The following is an 18,571-nucleotide window of genomic DNA, read 5'->3' on the forward strand; positions in this document are numbered from 1 at the left end:
GGCATTTGACAGTTATATTTATATATTTCAGTCACTAATTGACCTACAATCATCAAATTTTGACAGTTGATGCATCTTGAGTCTACGGAGTGTGTCGACCAAAAAGTAGGTCACCTTGACCTACTTTTGGAATTGGACGGCTATATTTATATATTTCAGATACTATTTGACCTACAGTCATCAAACTTTGTCAGTTGTTGGGTCTTGCATGTTCGAAGGGTTTCGACCATAAAGTAGGTCAACTTGACCTACTTTTGGAATTGGACGGCTATATTTATATATTTCAGATACTATTTGACCTACAGTCATCAAACTTTGTCAGTTGATGCGGCTTGCATTCTCAAAGGGTGTCGACCAAAAAGTAGGTCACCTTGACCTACTTTTGGAATTGGACGGCTATATTTATATAATTCAGATACTATTTGACCTACAGTCATCAAACTTTGTCAGTTGTTGGGTCTTGCATGTTTGAAGGGTGTTGACGAAAAAGTAGGTCACCTTGACCTACTTTTGGAATTTGACGGCTATATTTATATATATCAGATACTATTTGACCTACAGTCATCAAACTTTGTCAGTTGATGGGTCTTTCATGTTCGGAGTTCGCTGACCAAAAAGTAGGTCACTATGACCTACGATTGGAATTTGACAGCTATATTTCAATATTCAGATACTAATTGGCTTAAAATCATCAAACTTTATCAGTTAATATTTCTTGGGTTCTCAAAATGTGTAAACCAAAAAGTAGGTCATATTGACCTACTTTTTTGAATTCTTAGGATTTAACTAAAGATTTAGAATACTAAGAGGCTAAGAATAGAAATGGTGGGGTTGTACAATTTATCAGAAGAGCGATTCTAGGCCCTTGGGCCTCTTGTTTAAATTCTCACGCTGTGGCATCACTGGTAAACTACTTACAATTATCAAATCACTATATAGTAACTTAAAATCCTGTGTAAGATTTCAATCCGAATTACCGAACTTGTTCTCATGTAGAAACGGATTAATGCAAGGTGAGAGATTGTCCCCCTTTTTGTTCTCTCTCTATGTGAATGATTTCGATAATACATTTATTAATAGCTTATGTGATGGAATTGACTTTAAAGATATATCACTGTCTTTGCTAATGCAAGGTGAAGATAACGAACAGTGATCAATCTCATAACTCCTACAAGCAATACAAATTAGATAGTTGGGCAAACACGGACCCCTGGACACACCAGAGGTGGGATCAGGTGCCTAGGAGGAGCAAGCATCCCCCGTTGACCGGCCACACCCGCCGTGAGCCCCATACCCCGATGAGGTAAACGGAGTTATCCGCAGTCAAAATCAGTGTGCCAATAACGGCTTAACAATCGGTATGAAACACGTCAGACAGCATTTGACCCAATGCGAGGTTGTATTGACGAACTAGATCGTTATAACGACCATAGAATTTGCGAAATGCTGACTTCAATCGAGACTGTTGAAATCCCTGTACCATCAACTTGTTTGTCAGTAGCTTACCTCGATTTAAAAACTGACTATACCCAGAACAAGCTCTTGCATATCGAATCAGTTGAGATATATAAACACCATATGCAGGTGATAATGGAATATTGCTACATAAATGTGGGAAGTTGACGATGGAGAAGCTGAAATCATCCCGTTTGTCATACAGTTGAGTTGTTAGTTTGCCGTTAATGTCTACTTTCAATAAAATATCCAAGTATGAAGCAGAAGTGGACGACTCTGTGGTGTCCTTTATTTCGAGCTCACAGGGATATATCAAATCGACATATGAATGAAAGCTATCATTGTTAATAGACAAAACGTCATCAATATATCTAAAAGTCGAATTGAAGGTCACAGCGAGAGATTTTTTCTTCTCACGTAGAAGTTTTTGAATAAATTCTGCTTCATATGAATATAAAAACAGGTCAGCTAACAAAGGAGCACAATTCGTGCCCATGTACGCTGATGTTTACTGTACTTTTTTTCTGAATCAGCCACATTATCAGTTTACTGTAACGAATGGGACCTCAAGGTTAACTTTAAAAAAAAAAAAGTTCTTGTCTTTCGTAACGGAGGGAAAATAAATGCCGCCAACAAATGGTGTACAATGGTAACGAACTAGAAGTTGTTGACAACTTTAATTATCTTGGTCTTACTTTAAATTTTAATGGTAAATTTATAAAGTCTCAGTGTATTATCGCCGACCAGGGTAGAAAATGTATGTACCATATTCTTCGAATTTGTGACAATCTGTCACTGAATATTGTAACTAAACGTCATGTATTTGATACTTATGTTTCAAGTGTTTTGAATTATGTTAGTGAAATTTGGGGTTTTAACCCAGGTAACGATGTTGAAAAGGTACATGTGGACTTTTGTAAGGGAATTTTACATGTAAAGAAGTGCACTCCAAATTATATGGTTTATGTAGAACTTGGTCGTGTGCCAATGTATAATTTACGTATGATAAAAATGGTTAAATATTGGTTAAAAATTATTAAAAACGAAATTGTATTCTTCAATCTATATATGATGACATGTTAATTTGCAATCACAAGAACTGTAATTGGCTCTGCCAAGTTAAGCATTTATTATTGAAAAGATTTGGTGATGTATGGTTTAACCACTATGATAATAATGAAGTTTTATTTCTAGAATGTCTCAAACAGCGTTTAACTGACAACTTTATGCAGTCACGAGATGAATTTTTTGATAATTCACCCAAATGTATTCTGTATAGACACCTTATTGATAATGTTACCATTCAATTTTACTCGAGAAAATTTATTCCGGAAAATCTTATTAATCTTTTAGCAAAATTTAGATTGTCTGCTCACCAGCTTAGAATTGAACAAGGTAGATATAATGGCACAGCAAGACAAGATCGATTGTGTGAATTTTGTAATTTGAACGAAATTGAGGACGAATATCATTTTATTTTAATATGTACTTTGTACAAAAACCTCAGATCTGCATATATAAAAAAGTATTATCTGTCGCATGCTTCTATGTTTAAACTGGTACAATTGATGTCAATTCATAAAAGAAAACAACTCTGTAATCTGGGTAAAGTTTTAAAAAGTGCTTTACTCTTACGATCTAGCCAAACTATCGTCTAAATAAATGTATATGCTGGTTTTTGTTGTTGTTGTTTTTTTAAAATGTAAACTTGACTTATAACTCTCTTCATGTATGTCCATCCTCTAATATTCAATCCACTTTTCATATTGTATACATCTTTTTTGTTTATACTTTGTAATTGAATATGTATTATGCTGATGAGCCGTAAGGCTTAAAGCCAATAAACAATACACTACAATACGTTAATACTTTAAAAATGTGATTTAATGAGAAACCGCATAGTTGCTATTAATGAATAATTATAATATCTTTAACATATATTTCACATGTATTACTATATATACTTAAATTTAATATCATAAAGAAAACTAAACAAGAGGTACTGTGAGCAATGCTCACTAAGAATATCCCCCGCTTACCCCAATCTCCCAAAGGGTGTTCCATGCGATGAAAAAAGCCGTTAAAGAATTTAAATGAAAATTATATTGCTACTTCGATGTCCAGTGTGTGTGACCTTTGACCTTTTGACCCTAAAATCGATAGGGAACATCTTCATCCCATGGGTTGTCCATATGTATGATATGGTGACTGTAGGTGGAAAGGATAACGCTTTAGAGCCCGGAAACCATATTGCTACTTCGATGTCCAGTGCGCTTGCCCTTCGACCTTTTGACCCCAAAATCGATAGGGAACATCTTCATCCCATGGGTAGTCCATATGTATGATATGGTGACTAGGTGGAAAGGATAACGCTTTAGAGCCCGGAAACCATATTGCTACTTCGATGTCCAGTGCGCTTGACCTTTGACCTTTTGACCCCAAAATCGATAGGGAACATCTTCATCCCATGGGTAGTCCATATATATGATATGGTGACGGTAGGTGGAAAGGATAATGCTTTAGAGCCCGGAAACCATTGCGTCTACAGACGGACAGACAGACGGACAACCCGATTCCAGTATACCCCCCACAACTTGTTGCGGGGGGGGGGATAATAATTACGTAATACAACGTCTTATCGACATCACTTATATTTCTTTAATATGATTTTAGCTGCAGAACTGTAGCTCTCTGAAAAAATATTTTGACGTAACAGAGAGCTACAGATCCATCCCTTATAAAAACCTACAATATACGGCGCACAAAAAGCTGCGCACGGTTGAGGTCTGATATTGTTGTATTCTTGTGTTGCTGTCCCATAAATTTAGTGTAAAAAAATTCTTAACATATTTTCCTACTATACTTGTGTCCAATCATACCTTCAAATATTCATTAAAGCCCCATACGACCCGAAAACTCCCAGCTTCAAATGATTTCGTTTGTTAACGTAGCCATGTTAGGTAGCCGGTCAATTCGAATCCCGGTTCATTTCCATACTTGCACAAATGTCAATAACGTCTAGATGTGAACTAATATCCCCACAAATGTTTTAAATAATATATATCATCCTAGTTCCTTTAAATAATGATTATTCAAATAGCTAAATTCACGGCAATGCGGCTTCCATTAGTCTGGTTTGGTCTCCATCCATGCCTCACGAGTGCTAAGGACCTTTGTAGCATTTTCATTAATCAAGACCTTATTTTACCTTTAGAAAAACTATATTTTTTAATTTCTATAAATTATTCGTGTTGATAATAAATGAAGAGCGAATATATAACTTATAACGAATTTTATGAATATATACCAACATACCAACAACAACAGGATTCGAATTGACCCGGCTACCTAACATGGCTACGTCAACAAACGAAATCATTTGAAGCTGGGAGTTTTCGGGTCGTATGGGGCTTTCATGAATATTTGAAGGTATGTTTGGACACAAGTATAGAAGGAAAGTATGTTAAGAATTTTTTGATACTAAATTAATGAGACAGCAACACAAGAATACAACGATATCAGGCCTCAACCGTGCGCAGCTTTTTGTGCGCCGTAAATCGAAGGTTTTTATAAGGGATGGATCTGTAGCTCTCTGTTACGTCAAAAATAGTTTTTCAGAGAGCTACAGTTCTACCGCTAATATGATTTATAATTAAATACCAAAGTAGTTTGTAATGAATGAATATCTATGGTATCGTTTTTCCCATAACCTACGTAAAATTCGTAAAACACGCATCTGGTGTCATAAAGGGAAAAATAAACTGATTTTTGGGTAAGTATTCTGAAATAGTAGACGATAGTGTGAAATACAACTTCGTATTGATATTCCATCAATCCAGTGGTGAAAGCATATTATCTACGTTCAATCCAGAATGGTCAATAGTCTGGAGTTACGGTACACAAAATATTATTTTTTGAAATTGAATGTAAACTCTTCATGGAATATATTTCAGAAAGTGAAACATCAAATCATGAGGTACTTTTTTTTATTCGTTAAGTCTTTGTCGTGCTGTTTACCCGTAGCAAGCAACTATATTAAAAAAGCATGTCAAAGGGTCCCGCTTTGAGACCGGTCCTGACAGCACGCCATCTTTGAAAGAAATCCTCATTCCACGATGTTTGTTTTGAAATTGACTGGGATTGTCTCCTATCATAGATAGGTCCCTAATTGGAATGCTCCGCACTTGATCTGGATATGAATCTACCACGACTAGTGGATCTTCGAAGTCTTCGTCGAAGCCTGATAGTACCTGATAATGAAAAAAAAAATCGGTTATCTATGTAAATGAAATGTAGTCCCTGAAATACATGTGTGCATCAGCGAAAGAGCGTTTTGTAGATGCAGACAGATTTTTTCTTGGATTTAGAGATAACTAAAACAAAACAACAATGAAGATTTTTATCCTCAAAATTATTTAAAAATTCAGTTGCTTTGGTTCATTGATCATATATAGACTCTGACCAAACCTTATACTCTAAATACATAAAATTGACTTTTCATTCAGTAAGCATTGTCATAGAACAATTCTATTCTTACTCCATTGATCTAAATTTGGAGCGCAGCAGCATGCATTCATCGATGACCTTTTTTTTTCGCGATATCCAGACTAACCGCCGTTTCGAAGGGAAACAAAAAATTATCACATCTTGAAGACAGCTTTCAAGACTAAGTCGCTAAGGGTATATTGATCAACACAAATGATCAGTAATAAAATTGGCTTGAAGACATTAATCCATGCATGTACAATGTACCTTGATGTTTATTTGCAGAAATATTATCTTGTCTATTAAATTCCCCATATTGATCTACATTGGTTTGCTTACGGCATCCTCAACAGGTGTACAGAAAATTATGTCTCCTTTCCATCATCAAATGCACATGTAGTAAATCATTGTTTGTGATAAACGTAATTTGACTTGTTGTGATAAGTTTGAGTGTGGCATTTGTGACCTATTACTTTTAGCCAATGTGAGGTGTCTGCTGTGCCTTCACGTATATCCTTTAGCAGATGTCCTTCAAAGGGCAAGGTCATATTACGTACATGCATGTAACAATTTTAATTAACATTACTTAATTGTTTTATTTTATGGTGATGCATCCCGTGAAGATCCGGGTTAGAATAGGTCCTCAGTACCCCTTGCTTGTCGTAGAAGGCGACTAAATGGGGCGGTCCTTCGGGTGAGACCGCATAAACCGAGGTCCCGTGTCATAGCAGGTGTGGCACGATAAAGATCCCTCGATCCCTGCTCAATGGCCATAAGCGCCGAGCATATGCCTAAATTTTGCAGCCTCTCACCGGCAGTGGTGACGTCTCGATATGAGTGAAATATTCTCGAGAGGGACGTTAAACAATATTCAATCATTTATGGTAATGCACCTACATGCCATATTTCAGAATATACATGTACTACAATAGCGATGTATTTTATAGCACAATCTTATATGAATTTCCCCAATACACAAAAACGTAAACTTAGTAATGGACGACATTGTTGCTAAAAAAAACTCAAATATACAATATATTGCGTTTGATTCACTTTTACATTACGTTAATAGACAATTCTGGATCCACATCTTATTTGCATAAAACTTGATCTCCTTCCATTGAAAGTTTTGAATACGTTATTAGAAGAAGCCAAAGGTAGCCCACACCGGAATACAGACCGAGTTATGGCATTGATGTTGCTCTTTAAGGTAGCTCATTACACTAAACGTTTGTTTAATGGCTCGTTAAAACACCTCTTATGAAGTATGATTTCACCATCAAAAGAATGATACAAGCTCTCAAGTATTTCATTTGAAATTTTCGTGATTTTTTCCGGAATGATAAAAAGGGTACTTTGTTTGCAAATAAAATACTCTAGAGTCCAAATTTCGCTGTGATTTGGTGTATGATATGAATATATTGAACTGTTGAAATATTGTGTGAATAAATATTTTTATACGTCCATCTTTAGACGGGACGTACAAATGTATTATGGTATAGCGATATCTGTTCGGGGTTTTCTGTTTCTAATTTCATTTGTCTGTCACCAATCAAGCTGTAGCTTGCTATGTAGCTTCTTTGTGGATCACTCTAGATCTTATAGCAATTTTGATCCATTTCGACCTCTCTTGTAGGAGTTTTGCCCCTTTATTTGAAAGTTATTGTTATATGGAGGATACATAATTTGGCTAACTCCTCCAACAATTTTCAAGTGTTGATCATCTTGTTTTACAGAGTGTTTTTATGGATATTGAAGATAAAGATGTGCATGTGGGAAGGATTTTAATTTCCTTCAATTTTTGAGGAAATTACAGGTTATTGAACTTAGTCAGTTTTGAGGAATTATTACATAGAGAGTAAACGATTTGTCTGTTTCCCCCCCCCCCCCCCCCCCCACACAGTTTTCAAGTGAGGACCTTCTTATTTTACAGAGTATGTATTTGTATGGGTATGAAAGATGTGCATGTGGCAAGGTTTGTGATTTCCTTCAATTTTTAAAAAAGAAAATTACAGGTTGTTAAACTTGGTCAGTTTTGAGGAAATATTGCACAGAGAGTACATGATTTGTCTTTTATCTTACCGTCTTCGGTTTTCAAGTGAGGACTTTCTTATTTTACAGAATATTTGTATGGGTGTGGAAGATGTGCACGTGGCAAGGATTTTTATTTTCTTCAATTTTTCAGAAAATTACAGGTTGTTCAACTTAGTTCATTCTTAGGAAATATTCATATTATGCAAAGAATGTATGTCACAGCCTGATAATGGTTTATATTATCTGAAGCAAAATTCTACAAATTATGGATTAAGAAATACACCCTATGTAAGCATTTTCACGGGCGTATTATGTACCGTTTGTGGTGTATGTGTATATATATATATATATATATATATATATATATATATATATATATATATCTGTGTGTGTGTGTGTGTGTTCTGAATTACATGTACCTTATCTTTACAAAATGGCATTGAGTGGCCTGTGTCTGAAAGACATTTATATGTTACTTATTTGTGTGATATATGATCAATAACTGTTACAAACTGTTGAAATAAGGAACCTTTTCGGAATTCCTTGTATAAACTATATATTCTGAGTGACTTCTAAAATAACCTTTGTCTGAAAGCCTGTTACTTATTTGTGTGATATATGATCAATGCCTGTTCAAAAACCTTTGAAATAAGGAGCGTTTTCCTTACATGAGGTGTATGTTCTGAGTGATTTTGACGTTTCTAAATGACATTGGTCCAAAAGTCCCTGATTAAAATGATCAATCTATGATGAAAGGTTTAAGAGATGGAAATTTTTATATAAAAAATTGTTGAAACAAGAAATTTATGTTCTGAGAGATCTTGACCTTCTAATTGACTTTCGTTCACAATTCCTTGTCTCGAGGATTATATCAATTTCTGATGAAAGGTGCTCGGACGGACATATAAGACGACGACTTTATGCTCTAATGGAATACAGAAATATTCATATCCTGCCCTGGCTTCAGTCAAACTAAAAATTGCTTCGTTAAACACCACTCTGGAGTTCCTCGTTGACAATATTTACGTAATGATTAGGTTTTCTTCTTTTGGAATCCCCATGGGCACAAATTGGCCTTCATCTCGACATATAGATATATCGAGGACGTCTTATATATTAACAATGAACAAGATAACCGTGATCAATCTCATGAAAGGCGAAGATAACGAACAGCGATCAATCTCATAACTCCTATAAAGGTGAAGATAACGAACAGCGATCAATCTCATAACACCTATAAGCAATACAAAATAGATAGTTGGGCAAACACGGACCCCTGGATACACCAGAGATGGGATCAGGTGCCTAGGAGGAGTAAGCATCCCCTGTCGACCGGTCACACCGCCGTGAGCCCTATATCCCAATCAGGTAAACGGAGTTATCCGTAGTCAAAATCAGTGTGCCAATAACGGCCTAACAATCGGTATGAAACACGTCAGACAGCATTTGACCCAATGGTAGGTTGTATTGACGAACTAGATCGCTATAACGACCATTATAGAATTTGCGAAAAGCTGACTTCAATTGAGACTGTTGAAACCCCGGTACCATCAATTTGTTTGTCAGTAGCTTGCCTCGATTTAAAAACTGACTATATGCAGAACAAGCTCTTGCGTATCGTGAGAGATATAAACACCATATACAGGTGATAATGGAATATTGCTACATAAATATGGGAAGTTGACGATGGAGAAGCTGAAATCATCCCGTTTGTCATACAGTTGAGTTGTCAGTTTGCCGTTTCAATAAAATATCCGTGGTGTCTTTTATTACGAGCTCACAGGATCTCGAATCGACATATGAATGAAAGTTATCATTGTTAATAGACAAACATGTTCTTAAGTTGATTTGATATATCCCAGTGACATGAGTGACCTCAAAACAAAAGACACCACAGACTCCCATATTCAATATATGCTTCATATTTGGATAGTGTATTGTACATAGATGTCAATGGCAAATTAACTAAAAAAATTATGACAAAGGAGATGAATTCAGCTTCTACATTTGTCAACTTCCGATATTTGTGTAGCAATCTTATTGTGTTGATGACGCTCACCCGATTTGAAACGGGTGGGTATGTTCAGCATGTGGTCAATACTACAATAGGGATAGGTTACTGACAAATAAGTAGATGTTACGGGGTTTTAAACAGTCTGGTTTAGTTCCACCTTTTAGATAACATTGCATAAGAACCGGAAGTCTTCCCATTGACACTTGCTTTCACTTAAGATTTTTGGAAGTTTCTATAAAGATCTGGTGAAAACTACTTTTCAGTCTGATGTTTTGCCGGATATACACAGGGAGAAAGAAATAAGTTATAAATAGGATAGAATATACGTAAATATTTCCATCTGATGGGAAATGAGTTATTGTATCCATTCAATCTCTTTAAAACTCTGCACAAACAATTGGTTTATCACTATTTCACTGTATGGAATTAAGAAAAATACTGTAAAAGTATTATATTTGGCTTGTACGATATTTGGCGGAAATCGTTTTTTCAACAAGTTAGCGTAGATATGATTTAGCGCATTCCTGAATTACTTTAAACATCTAGATTTACGGATGGCATTTAGCGATGTACTTGATTTAGCGGAAGCTGCGTTCCGCCAAAGGCGCTAAATAGAATACACACTGTCAGCCAAATGTAATACATTTACAGTAACCAAACTTATTGGAAAGGTTCGTCGGATGGGACGTTAAAGGGTGTCCAGTGTCAAGAATCACAACCCCCTTGGCACGCAAAAGATCGTTTCCCTGATGTTCGAAAAAGAGTAGGCTCACTGGGGGCCGTCAGGGAAACTCAAATACTCACAACCAAACATCATTCCATTAGTTAACCGCCGTAAAATGGCTGAAATATTGCCAAAACGGCGTAAAACCCCAATCAATCAATCGAAGCAAAAAGCCAACCACAGGCCTTATCGGTCACCTGAGTAATAGTTAAAAGTATCATTAGTCCCAAGGGCTATAACTCTGGAAAAAAATTCCTGTTCTAAATACCTTAGGTAAATTCTAATATTCAGCAACAGTATAAAACAAGATGTGTTCTTAAAACTTCAAACCCCTCAAAAGTCTATATACTGATAAAAATATAATAGATGTATTATCAGTAAACGATATCACTAATTTGGACCCATCCTAAAGTCAAAACCCTGGGGTTGTGAAATTCACCATTTTTGTACATCCTTTTCTGCTTTTCCTCAATATCCATTCTGTATCAGTAAACTTAAAGAAGTCCTTCAAATGATGAAGACAATAATCACTATAATAATTTGGCTCCACCCCGAAACCAAACTCTTACTCTCTTGGATCGTGAAATTTACAAGTTTGGTAAAGGACTTCCTACGCCTTCTAAATATCCAATTAGTTTCAATTTAGTATCAATTGCATTAAAGCAGATATCATTTACATGTTTTGCACAATACACTCATCCCGTGGGGATCCGGGTTAGAATAGGTCCTTAGTACTCCTTGCTTGTCGTATGGGGCGGTCCTTCGGATGAGACCGCAAAAACTTAGGTCCCTTGTGACAGCAGGTGTGGCACAATAAAGATCCCTCCCTGCTCAATGGCCATAAGCGCCGATCATAGGCCTAAATTTTGCAGCCCTTCACCAGCAGTGGTGACGTCTCCATATGAGTGAAATACATGTATTCTCGAGAGGGGCGTTAAACAATATTTAATCAATCAATCACATATACACTCTACACTATATGTACCAAGTTTGGCCCTGCACTGGGGTCAGAACCTCTACCCCAGGGATCATGAAATTTACAATTGTAGTCGAGCCCTACCTACTCTAAATCATGGTGCAGTTAGTTTTTCTTAAACATGTGTGATTCTAGTGAAGACGAATTTTTAAAATTGGTAAATTTTTGGCAGATTATGCCCCGCCCCTAAGGTTCCAGAGGTGCAGGAGTCCTGCAAATTACAATTTATGTCCCCCTTGTCCCAAAGAGACTTCATACCAAATTTGAAAAAAGGAATTGCAGTTATCAAGAAGTTACAAATGTTCAATTCTTGACGGACGACTGACGCAGACCAATTGCAACTGGTCACCTGGGTTTACTCAGGTGACCATTTGTACTTCCTTACAACATAGAGCAATCCGAAGTGAATTACACACCATTTAAATTAATTGAATTAATTATCTTATCTGGTAATGAATTCTAACATTTATTTCTTTAGATGAAAAGTAATTCCATTGCTTTGTGAATTCCACCAATCACGTACAAGTATCCCTTTTAATTCCTTCTCTAATTTGTACCAGCAGTGTAAATATCTTGGGAATTTAGTACTCTCATTCCTATGACGTGACTAGTCGAGTCGTGTGTATACATGTATCTTCAATCTCTGTATATAACGAAGTTATTCAACTATTCAGAGATAACAGAAAATTCTACATTAGCGTATAGAACAGTCTCCTCCCATAGTGATACAATCTGCATGGCGTCTACAAATTCTAACATGACTGTACTATTTATATGTCTGTTTTACTGTACACACTATTAGACGTTAGCGGCAAACTAACAACTCAACTTTATGACAAACGGGATCACGTCAGCTTCTCCACCGCCAACTTCCCATTTTTATGTACAACTGTATATAGCAATATTCCATTATCACCTACATATGGTGTCCATGTCTTTCAGGTGATTCAATACGCGAGAGCATGCTTTGTGTGTGATCATTTTTTAAGCTGAGAGATTTAGAGTCTGTTGACAAAGACGTTGAAATTACAAGGGCTTCAACAGTCTCGTTTAAAATCAGCATTTCGAATTTGATGTTCGTTATAATGATATCAACAGCAAATATAACCTGTCATTAAGCCGAATGGCATCTGATGTTTTTCATGCCAAATGTCAACCGTTCTTTACATACTGACATTTATCTACGGATTACTCTATTTATTTGAGAAAACTTCACTATAAAAATATGGCAAATTTAGTATTATACAAAATTCAGTATTTGTTGCTTTTATCCCATTAAACACAGAAATATTCATTTTCTGTAACATTTCATTCAAGCTATCAATCTCTACCTTAAACATAAAATAATACTCTACAGTAAAAGTCAAAATCATAAAAGTAGTCTCCCATCTAAATTATATTTCATCTATAAACATTTTTTTTCTAAATTTTCGTCAATGTATCTTCTTTTATATACGTACTTTACCCATCACCTATAGCTCATTTGCATTTTGTTGTAAAGGATTATCCCCAGTCTTTGGGTAAATACTTTATAATTAACAATAGGTTTTATGATGTATTAGTTCATTTATTTATTTTTACCATTTTATAAATCAACGAAATTATCATGGCATTTCTATGAGAAGAAGGTAGCGAGCCATTATCAAAACTTTTTGTTAGAGATGTATGACATACATCTTTTTCCCATCCCAAATGCATTTATAAATGCAATTAATAATCCATCTTATCCGGGAGATTGATTGTCGTTCATACTATCAAGCGCTTTATTACACTCTACATTGCAGTAAAGACGGTATTTTACAATCTTCCTGTTCTTCTACAGTGAGCGTCTGATATTTTCTATTGCGATGATAATTATTTGTATCCGTATCTGAAATATTTTTGCTAGCATATAAATAACTATAAAACGTATATAAGCTCTTCATCAGCGAAGGGTGCATCATTCTCATCCCAAATTTGACAGTCACTTCTTTTCTAAATTATAAAACTACATATTTTTCACTTTTCACTTTTTATAACGCTCCATATTTTGCATATGAACAAGTGAAGATCGCGAACAGTGATCAATGTCGTAAATCCTATAAAAGATACAAAATTTGGAGAAGGGCGAATACGGATCCCTAGACAATCCAGAGATGGGGTGAGGTGCCTACGAAGACTAAGCATCTCCTGTTGACCGGTCACACCAAGCGTGAGTCCTATCAGGTAAACAAAGTACTCTGTAGTCAAAATCCGTAGTTTAAGAACAGCATAATAATGCAGCTCTACATTTTTGTATATAGTGATTGTCAATGGGACTGGTTCACATTTTTCGAAAGAATTATTTTCATTTTTGATGTTAAAAATCAAAAATATAGCTCATTCAATGTTGACAACCAAAATTTGGACCGTCTTAATGACGTATAAGAGCAATATTTTAGCTTGTGGTATGTAAACAAAGATTCGGGTCTTTTTATGTAAACAAACAAACCAGTGAAATGTTAATTTTGTAATTTAAAGCATCTTCATTTTGTACAATTACAAATTTTAACTTTCAAATGACACATTTTACCTAGAGTATACTTGAGATGTGATACATGTATATATAATAAGTTTGGATCAATATCCATTTATTTTTGAAAACCCCGTAAACAATAACACACCTCAATCTTTGTGTTCAAAACAAATAATAAACTCTATAATGAGCTTCTGTCATGATGAATAACCTTAATTCTTTATGAAACCTTCTAAACATATTACTCTGTAGATTTTGATCATTTAAAGTGAAAAACAAAATTTGGAGGAAAATCGTGAATCAGTCCCTTTAAGTGCTTACTGGGTAAGGTTTCGATAAAACATGGTATTTGCTAAGCCTTGTAATTTCTTTCGAATAATTGATACTAAAATCTTTTGTCTGCACTTTTAGGCACTCTCAATATCTGAAAGGGTCGTTTACACCATTCATCGATTTGTAGTTTGTCTTTCATATAAGTAATTTGTCTTTTCATATAAGCTCTTAATCGTTTATACCAACGTTTTTAACTAATAATAAGGAAGTATTTACTTTCAAGCCTAAATAATCGCTAACGCGTTACATTTCCAGTCTCTGGTGCAAGAGAAAATTGCGAACGAAAAATCGCAAAGATTAAGATCCGACTGTGCAGTAGACCTCCTCGATTGCATTGGGGATACATGTAACTTGACTCGTGCAATCTGAATAGGGCTTTAATTCGAACAAAATGTACTTAACACTACCCTTTGCTATCATTTCCTGTAAAGGGCGACAGGAATTGTCACTTATTCTTTTTTATTTAAGAAATTTGATATAAATAAACCGATTGTGCAGGAGATCGCCCGTTGCTCATGAGATTTGGGATTTTGCAGTTGGTCGATTTTAAAACAATGAGAGTGAAAACATTATATTATACTGAATGGTGAAAGTCGATAGTCTGTCATTTCAACAGTATTTGGAATTTATATATTTTGTTGGAAATTTTAAATCATACTATCACCATGACCGCGAAATTATGACATTGGGTGATTTTGTATGCATGTTTTACACTGTGTCAATATAATATTTAGTAAAAACACAGTTAAACAGCAAATATTCATAAAAACGTATTTTCATACGTATTTTTACCAACAATAGTTTGCAATTGCATGCTTAGAATTTATGAATTTTATCAAATTTCCCACTGTTTCGTTTAATAATGTGAACACGCTTTTCACAACGGAAGTTACATAGCAACTGGTCATTCCGCAAAGTACACAGTCACCAAAACACTACTGCTTTACATTTAATAGCCATTTCGTTTTTATCTTGCGTAAATTAACAACAAACCAAGCTTACAAGAGTTTGTAAAACATTGCCTAAACATTATATTAAGTTATTACTATAAACGTAGCATTTTACTGATTTTTTTACGATTTATTTCATTTGGATGTTAATCGGCGCCAAATTAGCGTTTCTTCAGTTGCCACAACGGGCCTCCATACCCGTAACCATGCAGGCAGAAATAACCTTTTCCTTGGTAAATTCAACGAATCTCTTCCAATGCGGGTTGAAAGTTAATCTGTGCGCATGTGTATAAAAAAAAAAGTGAGATTCAATCATGCTTGAATACTACCGCATTATTGCTATGTTGAAAATGTAACTTCTTCTTAGCTCACTACACTAAAGCTTATATTCTGTATGACACCACGTCACAAGATGGCGATTTAAATGTTTTATGAAATTATTTGTATCGATTGACTTGTTTGTCTATCATCATAGCTCTGTGGTTAAAGCATTGGGCTGGTAAACCGTACATGTGTAGATCTCGAGTTTAAATCTCCCAGAGTCTTTTGTTCATATGTGTTGAAATATATTATTTTGAAAATCATGTTTTTATCCAAATTTGTATAGTTTTTGCCTTTTTGGCATATATACTTATTGTATATCATCATAGTCTTTTATAATTAGATCAATTCGTACTGATTTGAGAAACTATTTCTGGGTGTAGTGAGCCACCTTAAATGTAAATGTAGCTTGATTGTAATTTGTCTTTGATTTGTGTTTTTGTACCATTTGCGTGTGGTGAAACATAATATGCTAATTTGGATAAAAACATGATTTTCAAAACAAAAAAAATTATTTCAACACATATGAACAATCTGGCGGATTTGAACTCGAGATCTGCGGTTCATCAGCCCAATGCTTTAACCACTGAGCTACGATAGACAAACAAATCGATCGATACAAATAATTTCACAAAACATTTAAATCGCCATCTTGTGACGTAATATCGATCATAAAGAGTATAAGCTTTAGTGTAGTGAGCTACCTTTAAAAGTCTGTTCGCAGTATTAAATGCAAAGGTAGGAAATTGAATAAAATGTGAACATGCCAATTATTGTTCTTTTTCACGACCACCATGACTTGCAGTTTAATCGGCCAGTATGTAATTCAATGAAATATACGGCTGAAAATATAGCACAACCTGACTATAATAGTTATATGCCATTACTAGAGCCTTATTATTACGTCCTGTACTTTTCTGTGAGCAGTTGCTTATTTGGGGATCAGTTCTCGTATGGATAAATGGTTACCCAGTGAGTGGTCATTGGTGTAATCATTTTCCAAATATTTCCATTCCAGTTTAACGTACATGTAATATCCTCTCCAAAGCAATGAAATTAATGATATAACTCTTGAAAATAACATTGCTATGCTGGAAACTTAGTTTTACGACCTGGAAATGACAGAAGTCAGAGGACCAGAGATCTGTATGGAGGAGATTTAGACGTGAATATTCTATCCCATGCAAAAACTTAACCAACTTTAAGAGAAAACAGAATCCATCGTCTTAACACCGAAATTTCGGCTATACCACCATAAACGAAGCACCGTATGTAAATGACCAAAGTGTTCGGTTTTATGAGACTAAGCATATAGAAATTAATATCACCTTTGCCTCACCAAAGTTATCACCAGTTCCGACATAATGGACGAATTTATCCAAACCGACGGGTGTAAGACTGCTTTGTGCCCTGACCACATCCCAACTAGAATATGTTCTTTCAAATGGCAGTGATGTAGCCGACTTGGCTAAACTCTTGCGAATACAGAATTTGACGGCATGAATCATCACTTACCCCAGAAAAGTGAACATATAACACCTTTTCCCATTTCGCAACCTGACCTTCCTGGATACCAGCACAAGATTCTCGTTTACACGTGCACTGCGACACATAGTCTGACACCAGAGTACACGGAACTGATCTGATGATCCGCGCCTGTCAACGAGACGTGATCCAACTCTTCGGATCAAGTTACTGTAGTAATGATAAATTTATTATATACCCCCTTGTGCATTGTAAATCCACATTTATAAGATAATAAATGTAATCCAAATTACCAAAAACACACACATACCATGAAATTATGTTTTGTGTACGCGGTTTCGTTTGTGACGCGGTCAATATTTTCCACAAATAACGTTGCGTTGATGCATTGTGACGGCATTAGTTTCTGAGGATACCGATACGGAATCAGAAAACCACAGTGTGGTGATCCGGAAAACCGGATCACACGCTGTGAAATCCACAGTATCAACAAAAGATACATTGATGGGTATATAATAAATATAGATATATAGTATTTCTATGCTTTGTGAAAAATCACAAAATCTCTATGATCATACACGTCAGAAGGATATTATTATACACAATAAATATGAGTGTAATCTGAAATATAAAAATAACAATTTGCATGGAAAGCGTGTATTTTATACATGAACATATATCTTTATATTGTGGGAATGGATTAATGTGTTGCCAATGAAATAAATTAAAACTGTAATACCCCCTTCAGATTAGCCTTACACATCGTCGTCGCCTAATAGATGCTATGTATCACTGTTTAATTGTTTTTTTTAACTTGTCTGCATTATTTTTTTTTTACAGAGACTTTTAATATATTTTACCAGAAATAGATGCTTTCAAATTCATATAACTTAATGCAGTTTTATTTTTGGTTATTGATAGTGTAAAACGCTTTTGAGTAATTTTAACAATCATATGGAGCGCTTTACATATGCAAAGTGAAGATAACGAACAGTGTTTTAAAATTTATAGGGACCTTATATAGGTTATTGGCAGAATATGACGGCGTGAGGTCTTTGCTCGGTAAAACGTTAAAGTAAGAATTTATCAAATGCAAACATCATTATATATTAAATCTTCAAATTTGTTCAAACCACATCCCCGGACTTGAGTGGGGTCGCAAGAGGGGTTAAATGTTATACATAGATAGATGTATACAAATATCTGTAAATTTTCCTTATCAAGAACCACAAGGACATATTATTTCAAAACAAAATGTAAGCTGCCTTTTAGCGTAGATTCAAGTTTGTTACAACATAAT

The 18,571-nt window shown here is 35.2% G+C and overlaps 1 protein-coding gene across 1 annotated transcript in view; it reads right to left on the reverse strand.

Annotated features, from left to right (window-relative positions):
* Positions 1-5,424: 5,424 nt before the first annotated feature.
* LOC125662519 (uncharacterized) overlaps positions 5,425-18,571 on the reverse strand; it is a 31,017-nt gene continuing 17,870 nt past the window's right edge. Inside the window, exon 2 of the mRNA XM_048894774.2 lies at positions 5,425-5,705. Coding sequence (XP_048750731.1) covers positions 5,469-5,705 — 237 coding nt within the window. The 3' untranslated portion in view covers positions 5,425-5,468. The remainder of the gene's footprint in view (positions 5,706-18,571) is intronic.

The sequence above is a fragment of the Ostrea edulis genome, chromosome 1 (genome assembly GCF_947568905.1).
Source record: "Ostrea edulis chromosome 1, xbOstEdul1.1, whole genome shotgun sequence".
NCBI classification, from domain to species: domain Eukaryota; kingdom Metazoa; phylum Mollusca; class Bivalvia; order Ostreida; family Ostreidae; genus Ostrea; species Ostrea edulis.